General features: G+C 45.0%; 1 protein-coding gene across 1 annotated transcript; it reads left to right on the top strand.

Annotated features, from left to right (window-relative positions):
• Positions 1 to 285: 285 nt before the first annotated feature.
• il7r (interleukin 7 receptor) lies at positions 286 to 13,402 on the top strand. The gene is made up of 8 exons (XM_050053869.1): positions 286 to 403; positions 7,127 to 7,259; positions 7,354 to 7,514; positions 8,018 to 8,169; positions 8,262 to 8,415; positions 8,490 to 8,595; positions 8,682 to 8,754; positions 9,456 to 13,402. The coding sequence occupies exons 1-8, from the start codon at positions 307 to 309 to the stop codon at positions 9,825 to 9,827; spliced, it is 1,248 nt and encodes a 415-aa protein (XP_049909826.1). The 5' UTR covers positions 286 to 306; the 3' UTR covers positions 9,828 to 13,402.
• Positions 13,403 to 14,135: the final 733 nt, after the last annotated feature.

Raw genomic sequence — 14,135 nt, 5'->3', positions numbered from 1 at the left:
AAAGAGACTGGACGGGGACATCTCTGAGGACATGTTCAGAGAGAGGAGCGTCTCAGTGGACTTTAAAGAAAGATGTCAGACAACATTTAGTTTAATGGAAGTCAGTGTGTGTGATCTGTGACTGAAGGGTGTGTGTTTACCGCCTGTGTTTTCAGCTCTGCGCACAACCTGCAGAGATGTTTTCTGATTTACATCCTGTCAGCACCTTCCTCCTCCTCCTCTTCCTCTGCACAGAGGCCACTCCTCTTTCCTCTGTGGCTGACAGAAAAGCCGTCAGCTGCTGAGATCAGCGTTCTGACTGAGGAGATGCTGCTTGGCTGCTGGATCGCTGCACCGCTGCTGCTGCTGCTGCTGCTGTCGGCTGGGACTCGGGCTCAGAGCGGAGACGGAGACACGGACATGGGTGAGAGGATCATTTCATCTGGAGCATCTGCTCACCTGTTTCTTATCTGTGACTGTAGAGACACATCTGTGATCACTTCATCCTCCAGAGCTCAGTCAGTGTTCATCAGAGTTAGAACCACATATCTGAGGTGAGTCTCTGCACCTGTGGGTCGGTACCTGATCCTGATCCAATCGTCACTCAACAGCAACAAGTGTCCAACAACTCAAAGTCACTGAGCCAAGAGTTCAGAGCTCCGACAGCTGAGGGACAGTTAGACTGAAGCTTAACACCAATCTGACAACAACTAACACTGAAGGACTCAAACTGTCCTGGTGACGAGATTATTTCCCAAACACTGGGGAAAAAAAAACAATCCGTTTTACAGGACAGTGAACACATCATATGATCATTAAAGTATGTGTGTGTTTTACCAACATGTGAGAAATATGAGACATCTGTTAGACGGTGTTCACGCTCTGACATCAGACTGCCTTCCACCGTCGTACATGGACTGTAAAACTCCTCTCTAGTCCTCCGACCACGAGTCACACACACACACACACACACACACTCATTCATGCACTGGTTGCTGAGGCTTCCACACAGGGCGCCACCTGCTGCTCAGTTTGTAACACACTCACACACCATATCCTCTGATCATATGATGTGTTCACTGTCCTGTAAAACGGGTTGGGTTTTTTTCCCAGTGTTTGGGAAATAATCTCGTCACCAGGACAGTTTGAGTCCTTCAGTGTTAGTTGTCAGATTGGTGTTAAGCTTCAGTCTAACTGTCCCTCAGCTGTCGGAGCTCTGAACTCTTGGCTCAGTGACTTTGAGTTGTTGGACACTTGTTGCTGCTGAGTGACGATTGGATCAGGATCAGGTACCGACCCACAGGTGCAGAGACTCACCTCAGATATGTGGTTCTAACTCTGATGAACACTGACTGAGCTCTGGAGGATGAAGTGATCACAGATGTGTCTCTACAGTCAGGAGCAGTTTGGGGTTGAGTATCTTGCTCGCTGTGACATGTAGACGGGAGGAGCCGGGGATCAAACGGCCCGCTCTGCCTCTGAGCCACAGCCTGACCGGGTGAAGAAGAATTCAGTAAATGATTTAACAAAAAGAGACGTTAACAGTTATTTTTGAGATTTTGCAAAACAGCGTCAGACTTCCTGACATTCCTTTTAATACCAGTGAAGACTTTATTTTATCAGACGAATGCCTTTAACCCTGTAACGCTCCAGTGTGCAGGGTTTACAGCGCTGCTGAAACAAACAGTTTGAACATATCTGCCACATATTAACAGACAAGTGTGACATGTCTGTGATTAACAGGAAGCTGCAGTGGCGTCAGGTCGATTCGTCCAACACGAGAACATTAACTCAGAGTGGGATAATCAACAGATCATGATCTGAATGACAGAGTGGACGGTGTTTAACCCTTTGAAACCTGGAGCCACGTCACTTTTCTTCTGCCGCTCTCAGACGCCGTTCACAAGCATTTAACCCTTTGAGCTCTGAGGTGAAATAGACCCCAAACTGCTCCTGATGGCCGTTCATCAGTGTGTGAGTGTGTGTGAATGGTTACTGAGCGGCAGGTGGCACCATGTATGGTAGCCTCAAACACCAGTGTGTGAATGTGTGAATGTGACAGTGTGAAAGCACCTTGAGATTTGGGAGGACTAGAAACCTGCTGTACGAGTGCAGGTCATTCAACATTTACAGGTCATAAAGTCCTGTTTTCTTTCAGGTAGCACGTCACGGATGAGCCGAACTTTGAAAACGACTTCAGTTCATCCTGATAAAAACTGTCTGCTGTAAATGTTGGTCATGTGACCTGCCGACTCTGTAACTGAATCTGTTTTATATGTGACAAAACAAAGAAAACTCATGTTGTGTATCAGTCCCGGTCAGCTGAGGCCGGCGGTGACGTGGCAGTGAGCAGATGTGAGGCGGCGTCTCGGTGTTGTTGATGGTTATCTGCTGTGGTGCAGGTGCTGTTATTCCCCAGAACACAGCGTCAGAGTGAAAAACTGAGTGACAGCTCATCTGAGCAGATGTTATCATGATGTGTGTGTCACTGTGCAGTGTGGGGATGGTGGGGGTGGGAAGGTTAGCGTGTTGATGACGTCATATGTCATGTTGGCTGGAAGAGGTTCGCTCTGTATTTGTCCTGATGTGTTCGCTGATGGTCGTTTCTCTGCAGCTGAAACATCGTCAGGTTTTAGTCTGTTTNGGGGTGGGAAGGTTAGCGTGTTGATGACGTCATATGTCATGTTGGCTGGAAGAGGTTCGCTCTGTATTTGTCGCTCTGTATTTGTCCTGATGTGTTCGCTGATGGTCGTTTCTCTGCAGCTGAAACATCGTCAGGTTTTAGTCTGTTTTCTCTTTGGCTGTTGGACTGATGATAAAACATTTGAAGACATGACCTCAGAACTTGTGACGTCTGTTTTCCACCTGCGTCAGACGTGCTCAGACCGAAGGATGAAGATAATCGACAGAATGAAGCCACACGTGCTGATTTCAGGGTTCAAGCCAGCATGAAGTTCACAGTACACAAAGATAACCCACAGGTTTTATGACCATCAGACAGACATTCATTCATTCATGTCCAAATCTGAGCCGTCCCCGCCTGTCCTCTTCACACTGTTCGTCCCTGCTGATCAGGACAGAGACATTTTGGGGACTTCAACACTTGAATTAAAAACCTCCTGAGTTTGGAAAAGTTTGACCAAACTGTTTTTGATTTATGGACACATTTTGTGAGAGGCCACTTGTTTGGTGCTGACGGCGCCCCCCATGGACCAATTTCAAAACAGTCCAACATCAGAATTTAAACATATCCTGCAGTTTTGGGAATAATTAGACAGTTTATGATTTATAGTCTGATTTGTGTTGTGTCATCATGTTCCCGAAAATACGCTATCATTTTTAACATGATATGAAAAATGTATATAGTTCTATCTATCTATCTATCTATCTATCTATCTATCTATCTATCTATCTATCTATCTGTCCACCTCTCTATTTATCTTTGTGGATTTATTTACTCTTCCCCTTTGTCTCCTCACTGACAGAGATTAATGCAGTATTGTTTGTTGTGTCACCTCTGCTGCAAACACAAGGTTGTTTAAAATCAAACCTAATTCAGAATCAGAAATATACTGCTAATATTTACATGCAAAGGTCATTCCTGGCTCTGCAGCTGCCTCTAAATTTGTCACTGAATTGTTGTCGTAGTCTCTTTCCTTTGATGAAACTTTACCATCCTTTAATAGAACCAAAGCTATCTAAAACCTGTAAGAATGCACCAGAATGCAGGAAATGACATCTATTTCTTTAGAAAACTTTTCCGGGGGCCGACCCCCAGACCACCTCTCTTATTGCCCCCCCCCCACATTTGGAAAGCTTCAGACGCCCCTGCTGTCCAGGAGTTGTTGAGATATTTCAGTCTGAACCAAAGACAAACTGAAGTAAAACTAAACTTGTGGTTTTAATGTGGAGAAAACGTAACTGATGAGAGACTAGAAAAGGTTTTAAAGAGGAACTCCCAGTCACTGTATGTGCAGGTGCTGTGGAGTTTTACTGCACGTTTTTAACAAGACTGTAAAGAGTTCGGCATCTCCTCTGAGAGGGAGCTGTGTGATGTTTGATAAACGTCCTCCAGTGATGTTACGTGACTCATTATCAGCTGAAGACTACAAGTCTGACAAGTAAAAAAATCTGGAGGTGTGGAGTCAGAAAGAAACGCTGCTTGTCTCTGCTGCAGGAAACATGAACCACTGCTGCTAACACACCACAATCCCACACAGCTGTCAGAGAAGAGAGGAGCACTGTGGGTAATGTAGGCAAAGACTGAGTGGAATAAAGACAGATGATCTCTGCTGCTGTTGCTGTTGCTGCTGTGTTTTTCTGTTGAACTCCACTTCCTTGTCTGTGAAACTTTCTTGTGGTAAACCTCAGGGCTCGATACTGGGCCCGGCCCTGGTCACAGAACCTGTAAACACATTTGTGGCATGCTCTTTCAGAATCAGTCAGATGTCATGACAGCTCATTTCTAGATAAATGTGGATCCATGTCAACATATTCATTTGGGGTTTTGATGATTATAAACAAATCAAGTATTTGCTCTCAGAAATGAAACTTTTATCAACAAATTCAGACTATAAAGTCACTTTTAAAGTCATAATGACAAACTCAAACATTTGTCCACCGCACTGTGATCCCACTGAGCTTCTCTACTTCTCTGTCTCTGTCTCTATGTCCCCCTGACATCATTCACTCAGCAGAGACTCATTCTGAGTGAAAAGAATATTTATTTACTGCTGCACATGCGTATGAAAAATGTGACAAGACTTTGATTGGACCCATTGAGGATGGTTTATATTTAAGGAGGATGATGAAGCTGTTAAATGCCAACAGCTGCTCTTCTTCTTCTTTGAGTTAGCCGCAAACTGCCAACAGCTGCTGTTCTTTTTCTTCGAGTTAGCTGCTAACTGCCAACAGCTGCTGTTCTGCTTCTTTGAGTTAGCTGCTAACTGCTGACAGCTGCTGTTCTATTTCTTCGAGTTAGCCGCTAACTGCCAACAGCTGCTGTTCTGCTTCTTTGAGTTAGCTGCTAACTGCTAACAGCTGCTGTTTTTCTTTTTTGAGTTAGCCGCTAACTGCTAACAGCTGCTGTTCTTCTTTTTTGAGTTGGCAGCTAACTGCTAACAGCTGCTGTTCTATTTCTTCGAGTTAGCCGCTAACTGCCAACAGCTGCTGTTCTGCTTCTTTGAGTTAGCTGCTAACTGCTAACAGCTGCTGTTTTTCTTTTTTGAGTTAGCCGCTAACTGCTAACAGCTGCTGTTCTGCTTCTTTAAGTTAGCTGCTAACTGCTAACAGCTGCTGTTCTTTTTCTTTGAGTTAGCCGCTAACTGTCAACAGCTGCTGTTCTTCTTCTTTAATTTACACTGGATTTCCACTGGATGCGTGTCCGTGGCGGAACGGCAGCGCTGGTTATCCGCTGCGTGCTCCGCTGTCCGTTTGCTGTGCGGAGCGGTGCAGCTCCGCCGGAAGACATCTGGGTGCACTGCCATGATTAACATCTCCTCGTCCATGGTGTTCACGGGGTGAAATGACGTCTGAAAACCTCTGACCTGTTGACTTCAGGCCTGTCTCTGCCCATTATGTAGTTTTCAAGGTGTAGTGCAGGGAAATATGATCCGTCGTGAACACTGTGTATTTTATTTTGAAAATTAACCGGATGTTTTATTTTGTTTCTGTGTACGACTTCCTGCCCCGCACGATCTGCTCTGTGCTGAATTGCTGCGTTGTGCTCCGGCGTCCAGCAAAAATAGAAGTCCTGCGTATCTGTTGCGGAGGGCTCCGGAGCTGTGACGGAGCCGGAACGCAGCACAGCCGCAGCCGGTGGAAACACACACATTGACTAGAACTGAAATGTATCAGCTCCACTGTCGTATATTTCACAATAAAAGCCTTGTGGTAACAAATGAAGGGATTCTCTTCACAGAAATGTTGTCAGGGGACTTTTATTTTGAAACGGAAACAGGAAGTGTTGAGTCAAAATTAAATACTTACAGATAGACACATTGAAACTGTGGTGAAAGATTGTGTGATGTCAATATGATCATCTAAATATAATTTTCACCGCCTGTTTGTTGGCTGTGGCCCTTTGCTGCGTGTTGTCCCCTCTCTCTCTCTGTCTCTCTCTCTCTCTCCGCCCTTCACACTTAGCTGTCCTGTCAATTAAAATTATATCTTGAAAAAACCAAACCCTCATCACCGCTGATTCCCGTCCAGTTTAAGGACAAAGAACCTCACTGAAACAGACGAGTGATTGTCTGGACATGTGAAAGTTTTCCTTCCACTCCTCATCATCAACCGTCCCACTCTGAAAGTGTCCCATCGTCTGCTGGTTCCACCAGTCCTGAGCCAAAACCATTGCTTCTGATGGACTTTAAACCACAAACACTCAGGTGCAGCAGATGCCTCTGTTCATTTGTGAAGTGGTGAGTTTAGGTGTAAAGTCATCATTAGACCGAGCAGTACTAACAAAACGCTAACAAACCAGTAGTCCGCCATTGTTGTTGTTGTTTCCAGTGTTTGCCCAAACATCAGTAGGCATGTGTGATTTTTTCCCCAAATTTTCCAAATGCTCAGTTTTACACGTCCACTCAACAGGAAACAGAGTTTTGATCAGTTTTCAGCTCAGAGAGTGTTTGTGTGGACGAGAGGCTTGAACGTAAAGGAAAATTTCTGTTTACAAAAATATCTGAAGACGGCCTAAATCTCCCGCCGTGGGGCGCACGCAGAACACCTCATCCAAACGTCATGTTTGTCCCGCCCTGCTGACGCACACCTTGTCGATCTGGTGCTGTTACTTCCTGTCGGCTGAAAGGTGACCGATTGTAAATCCTCCACTCTGGACCTTTAAATCATGTTTCAGTGTTTTGGTGTAAAAGTCACGTGTTGGTGGCGTCCTGAACATCTGACTGTTGTTCTGATGTGGGGCACCTGCAGGTAAAGGCGCACCCCATTTACTGCACTTCATCAGCAACACTCACCTTTTGTGAATTCTCTCTTTCCTTCATGAATTCAACGTCACAGGTGGCGAAGAACTGACAAACAAATGGCCACTGTGTTCCTTTAATGCTCCATGACTTCCTTCCTGTCCACCGTGAGCGTGACACTGGGACAGGATGTGACGTCGCTAATGAATCTGTGTGTTTCCTGTCAGAGCCCAGAGTCAGCTGCACCTCTGACATCCTGATGGCAGGAAGCAGTCTGACCTGTAAACTGGTCGGAGGCCGGAGCGACAGTGAGGACGATGAAGACGAAGAGGCTGATGTCATAGACAGGATGACAGTGTGGTAATGGCTTTTATCCGTCATGTGTAGGTGTGACATCAGCAGCGTTCAGAGGACGTTTAGTCACTGAGCCACGGCTCTGCTTGTCTGTTCACAGCTACTTCGACTGGAATGGAAATAAAAAAGAAGAGAAGTGTTTGAAGGTTCCTGGAGACACAGTCACCTCCAAAGATCTGCGTCTTGTCCTTGACTTCAACGTATCCGTCCACCTGAAGTCAGGAAGGTTAATCACAACCATGGTGGACCTGAAGAAAATAGGTGAGTCCCTCCTGCAGAGCTGGAGAACTCATTATCACTGACTCAGTTTGTTTCTCTTGGAGCTAATTTTATGTCTTTTTGTGGTCGTTTTCAGTTTTTAAGTGACATTTCGCAGGCACAGGCCCAGGGGCCCCTGACACTTTGGGCCCCTGGGCCTGTGCCTGTTAGGCCTGTTGAGTAATCACTACATGGTTTGACGTGACTCTTTGGTTAAGGTACGGTTTACAGAACGGTTTGGGTTAAAAAAAAGTTAAGGTGAGGGACAGTTTGTCATCATGGTGACAGACAGACAGACAGACAGACAGATATAAATCTTATTGGCTTTTTGACGAGAAAAACATCAAATACAGATTTTGGGACAATGGACCGTCGGAACAAGAGGATCATCCTCTGGAGGCCATGAACAGAAACACATCAACACAATCCAACAGATTTCAATCTGAATCTTTACAAGGTGATTTTATGTCTCAGATGTCTCGTGGTTGTTTGTTGTGTCCCTGCAGTCAAACCGAGAAGTCCTCAGGTGAAGAACGTGACTTTCGACCATGAGTCAAACCAGGCTGTGATTCGTATTCAGACTCCGTACCACAAAGACTACCTGAAACTCGAAAACCAACTCTTCCAGCTGCTCATCCAGAGCCCCGACAGAACAATAGTAACATCATTTGATTTGTGTTGCTGCAGTTTTTATTTCTTCCTCTGACGATGTTCAGCAGTGACTGAGCTGTACTTCCTGTTTGACCACAGCCTCAAAACTTCTCATCGGACACTCTAAAGATCGACATGCAGCACCTCCGCAGACACACCGTGTATCACGTCAAAGTGCGAGCGTTACCAGTGAAAGTTTGGCAGGGTACCTGGAGCGACTGGAGTGAAACGTACAGCTTCTTTACTCCCGCTGGTGAGAACAAGTCCTGTTCACGCTCACATCAGAATAACGACCTCATCTGACTCTGTGCTCTTGTTTTCCTCCAGGAGAAAATAAACAGAGGGACGGGAGACGGGAGACGTACACACTGCTTCTGTGTTTCGTCGTTTTGCTGGTGGTGCCTTTAAGTGTTATTTTCTTCTGGAAAAACAAGTATGATGTCTCTGCTTTCTTGTCGTAGAGTCAGTTCATTCACACGTGAGTCATATATTAATATTTCTCTTTTCATTCCTTTGCAGAATTTTTACCTACATGTGGCCGAGCATCCCGCACCCCAAACACACACTGGTGCAGATCTGCAAGCCAAATAAAGTGAGTCATTTTACTGTGAGACTGTCCTCATCAGAAAAACAACCACAGCGTCCTCTAGTGGTCAGAGTTAGAGGTGCATTCAGGAATACTAACTCCAAGTGCCGCAGCGCACAGTTTGTACTAAAATAGTCACTTTATTGATCGTTAATGGGGTGCATGATGGGACATTTTTCATAATTATGCATTATAATTAAAATTATAGCCAATAAAAGGAAGTCAGACTGCCTTCACTGACTTAACAAAGGCAGCACCTACCCCCCGGCACAGTGGGTGGATGTACATGTAGCTTTACATTTCAAATCAAATCAACTTTATTTATATGACACTTTTCATACGACAGTAACACAAAGTGCCTCACAGAGGTTAAAAACAACAAAGAACCAAAACAGAAAACAAAAAAGAAAAGAGGCACACCTTCAACTCAAACCACCAAAATATATCATTTAATCATTACATTCATATCAGAAACATAATTGTACAGATTTTAGGAAGCATTTGAAGACACTCCAGGAAATGACACGATAAGCAGAAATACCACCGTAGTCACTGGAGGACCGCTTCAACAGGGTTAAACATGACTAAACGAACAAACTGTGAGTGCAGTGATGTCAGAGGAGAACATCTGATCTGAGATGAGGTGACGTTCAGACCGCTCTGACTGATGCGCCACACACTGATGGGATCTGTCCTGTTTGTTTCAGGGCCTCCTGTTGAACTTCAAACCTGAAGTGTTCAGCGCTCTTAAAGTGGAGAAGATGGAGGAGCAGCCGTGTGAGGAAACTTCGATCGCTGCTGCAGCCGCTGACGGTGCTCACTCCGAATTTCCCGGCTCTTCCCACAGCTCTGACTCCTCCAGGAGCACCACCAGCGTCAGCACAGAGGAGCTGGAGCTGTCCGCCCTGCTGAGCCGGAGCTCCTCTGACGGAGAGGACGCCCTCCAGAGCACCAGTCTGTCCCCCGTCCAAGTGCAGCCGCCCGAGGAGAGAGCTCACACACCTCAGCCTGAGTGCAGCGGCGGAGGGAATGAGGCGGAGGCTTACGTCACCATGTCCAGTTTTTATCAGATCAAGTAGGTCAGAAGGACGAAGAGGGACAGTGATGGACGGACAAAACTGGAAAATGACACCTCAGAAAACTCTGACCAGCCACAAAATGATTCCTTTAATATCAGTCAGTCCACGTCTCTGATCCACTCTGGAATATCTCTATTTCCATCAACGTTTCACAGACGTTCACTTCGTCAGTCTGTCCAGGATTTCGCAGGCTGTGTTTGGGATTGTTGCGGCCTGATATTTCTCATTTCAAAAAATTCTTTACAACTTCTTTTGGCCTTTTTTTGCAGTTCAATTTTTGGGCAAGTGGAAATTACAAGAGTAGCTGTGATGCTGTTTCTGATTCGGAGCTCATTATCGTGAGCGCTCAGTGTTTCCCACAGAATTAGAATCTATTCGTGATTTGCGGAGATGGGGGGTGGCTGCATCAACAGCTGATGACCAACAATCAGCTGCTGATGGTGTTTGACGCAGAGCTGCAGGAGCGTCTCCATAAGCTGCTCCTCTCCTGCTGAGAACATCAGACACCGAGCTGACACCAAAACAGCTCGACTGTGTCATTAAACCTGTTAATAACCCCTAGGTCACGTTAGCCATGTGATGCTAACAGTTAGCCCTGTCACTGTGTGTGTGACCCTGAGCTCCTGTCCTGCAGATAAACACAGAGAGAATCATTGCGCTGCATGCAGTTCCACCATGAAATCAGATGTTAATAGTCAAATTTGTGGTTAAGTTTCAGTGACCGCTCAAAATTCACAGGGATTGGCTGATTTTGTGTTAATTGTTGTGACTATAACATCCTGCACGGACGGCTCTGGCCAGAGGATGAACCCTCGAACGCCACCATGAGGTGGTGTGTTTTTTTTAGTGAAATATTAGCAACATTTCCTGGACAGTGTTGGACGGGTCTTCACGGTCTCACTGACTCTCAGTGATCCTTTCACTTTTCCTGTAGCGCCACCAACAGGTCAGAGTTGATTTTATTCACCCCTTGATGTCTCCAGTTTTTTAAATGGTCAAAGTCTGCGCAGCAGAATTTTTATTTTTCCTTCAGCGAGTAAAAGTGGAGATATTTTATTTTTATCTCTCTCTGGAGTCCAGAGTGTGACAGTAGCAGTTTGTTAAATGTGGGCTGTTGACCCAGAGAGACGGAAATGTAGCTTTATGTTTATTTTGTTGCTTTTGACGCCGTACGATTGTATCAAGTATATCTGAATCATATATGGCACATTGTATACTGACAGACCTCCTCATACAGTCAGCTGCTGTGTTTCTGCAGGTTTTACTACAAATCACAGAGAGGTGTCTCCAGAGAGCGTCCAGACGGCACTGGTTAAGGCTCAGCTCATCTTTCAGCTGAGCGCCATGTTCTCTGTAGTGAAGCAACCAAATAAAAAGATTCAGTTGGCTGCTTGGAGGGTCGTCCAGCGACTCACAGATGGGTGACAAATGAAAATAAATCTCCGTCTGAGGTGAGTTACTTAAGTGTTGTTCCACTAGAACACCTTCAGTTCTCCTCGTCATAGAGTTTTACATCGCCTGTTCAAGGAAGGTCACGCCGACATGCCGCCTCATCGTTCTGTATAAACGGTACGATCGTGACACAGAGGGACAGAGTTGTCTCGCCTTTAAGCCGACAGCGAAGCACCGACATGATGTCTGTGTTAAAAGTGTGAGCAAAGCATGACGAGTGTGACGTTTTGATGGCGTGTTATATGTGCGACTCATTAAAGTAATAACCATAAGAACTTTGTAGAACCTCTTAAATGACCCCTAGAAGGAAAGGATTCCTAGAAATTTCGTTTCACGTGCAAGCATGCAAATGACAATAAACAAATTAAATGAAATGAACTCCCTAAAACCCTAACCTCTGAGGAAGTTCTAAGCCCTCTAGCTCTGAGCCCTAAGATCCCTAAATGATGTACAAATTAATGACAGTTTAAAGTAACCACAAAAACCACTTAACAGACCACAAGAACCACAAAGAACCTCTCAAATGGCCACTAGAACCACCCCGAGGATTCCTAGAACCTCCTCAGTGACGGTTATCATCATATAAATGAGCCCTAGAATCTTCTCAGTGAACAACAATCATATAGAACCCCTTAAATGACCTCTAGAGCCACCTAAAGGATGAGTTGAACCTCCTTACATCTAAACCCAAACCTTTGAGGATGTTGTAAGCCCTAAGATTTCTAAATAATGTACAAATTAATAACAGCTAGAGTAACCCGAAGATCCACCTGACAGACCACAAGAACCACATAGAGCTTTGTCAATGACCACTAGAACCACCTTAATGATTCCTAGAACCTCCTCAGCGACTACTGGTATCACATAAACATACATGACCATAACAACCAAACAAACCATTAGAACCACCAAAAGGACCAGTGGAACCACCTCAATGCCTTAATCCAAACCTTTGAGGAAGTTTGAAGCCCTCCAGCTCTCAAAATGATGTACAAAGTAATGACAGATTAAAGTAACTATCCACAAAAAACACCTAACAGACCAAAAGAACCACTTAAATGACCATTAGAACTTCCTCAGTGGACACCAGAACCACCTAAAGGACTACAAAAAAACCCTCTGTATTCACAAGAACCATGTAGAACCTAAACATCAGAAAATTTAGATGAAAGTAACTAGAATAACCTGAAGAACCACCTGACAGACCACAAGGACCAGGTAGAACCTCCTAAATGGACAACAGAACCACCTCAAGGACTACTACAAACTCCTCAGTGTCCACATGAACCTCTTAGAGGACCACACCTGACCACACCCCTAGATCCACCTAAGTGAGTGCTAGAACTTCCTCAAAGACCACCTAAAAGAACTCTTGAATGTCCTCAGCACCGCCCTGGCACAAAGGTCTACGCTCTTCTGTTTTTTTGGCTTTCCTTAGAAGCTACCTGGCAGATCAGCGACCTCAGTCTGGGTGGAGGTGATGTAGCGTTAAGGTGCGGCAGCGCTGTGCCTGATCTGTTTCACAGCAGACAGGTTTCTGATCCAGCTGGGAGCAGGGCGGGGCGGTCCGGTATCAGAACCCCGGCTAAGTTTGAGCTGCTGCAGGTCAGAGTCTGGAGCTGCTGCTGTGCTCCTGCGGAGGTGAAGAGGATGAGCGTTTGAGTCGTTCAGGTGTTTCCTTTTAATTTGTCACCCGTCTGTTTGATTTGAGCTAAAACGTCCAGAAACACCAGCGAGGTCTTTTTAAAGAAAGCTGCTCGTATCTGCACTGAAACTGTTAAAGAACTTCAGCTGTTGTTCGTCATGGATCAGGCTCGTCTCCCTCCGCTGACCAGCAGTACGTGTCGTTCTGGTCAGACAGGTGACACGTGCTGCTGCAGCGACCTGACCCCACACCAAGCACCATGCTGCTTTTTCATGTATCTGACACAACCTACACCTCATGTTTCCTCACAGCGACGGCTGAAAGACAAACACAGAATGTACACTTTATTTCCTCTCCGGTCTGATTGTAATATTTCAGCTGTGTGTACTACACCGTAACATCTGATTGTACAACATGTTCTTTATTTAAACAGAGCTGACGGTGTTGCATGTAATAAAACAGAACAGTTATGAAGTGATGCTGTCGCCCTGTCATCATCTACAACACATCAGACCTGATGATGATCTGCCTTTAAACTACGGTGCTAACGTCATGCAGAGAATGATCTAACAGTGATTTACAGCTGGGAGCAGCTGAACAGTTCGTCAGTGTCCTTTGTGTTCAGAGCCTCCAGGCGTTTTTCATCATCAGAATAAAGTAGACGTCACTGTCGATGGAGGCGCTGACTCCGCAGTAATAGTTGACAAACTCCTCTTTGGTCACCTGTTGATTAGAGCAAAGATTTCAGTGTCGAGTCGCAGCAGGACGACAAGATCAAAGTGTGAGTTCTACTAACGAGTGCAAAGTAAAGAAGAGATCATCAAACAGCTGCTGCTTCCATCCAAATAAGCCTGAAGTGGAGGTTCACTTTTTGTTTAGTATAAGACAGTTGTTTTGTCAGTGAACCTTGTGAGCTGTAATGGAGCCGAATATGTGTGTCAAATTGTCTCAATTAAGCCATGTTTAATGTGTGTTTAATGTGTGTGTAATGTGTTTAATGTGTCTAATGTGTGTCTAATGTGAGTTTAATGTGTGTTTAATGTGTGTTTAATGTGTGTGTAATGTGTTTAATGTGTCTAATGTGTGTCTAATGTGAGTTTAATGTGTGTTTAATGTGTGTTTAATGTGTGTGTAATGTGTTTAATGTGTCTAATGTGTGTCTAATGTGAGTTTAATGTGTGTTTAATGTGTGTTTAATGTGTGTGTAATGT

This window comes from Epinephelus moara, chromosome 9, assembly GCF_006386435.1.
Source record: "Epinephelus moara isolate mb chromosome 9, YSFRI_EMoa_1.0, whole genome shotgun sequence".
Lineage (NCBI taxonomy): Eukaryota > Metazoa > Chordata > Actinopteri > Perciformes > Serranidae > Epinephelus > Epinephelus moara.
This window is presented reverse-complemented; position numbering and strand designations above follow the sequence as displayed.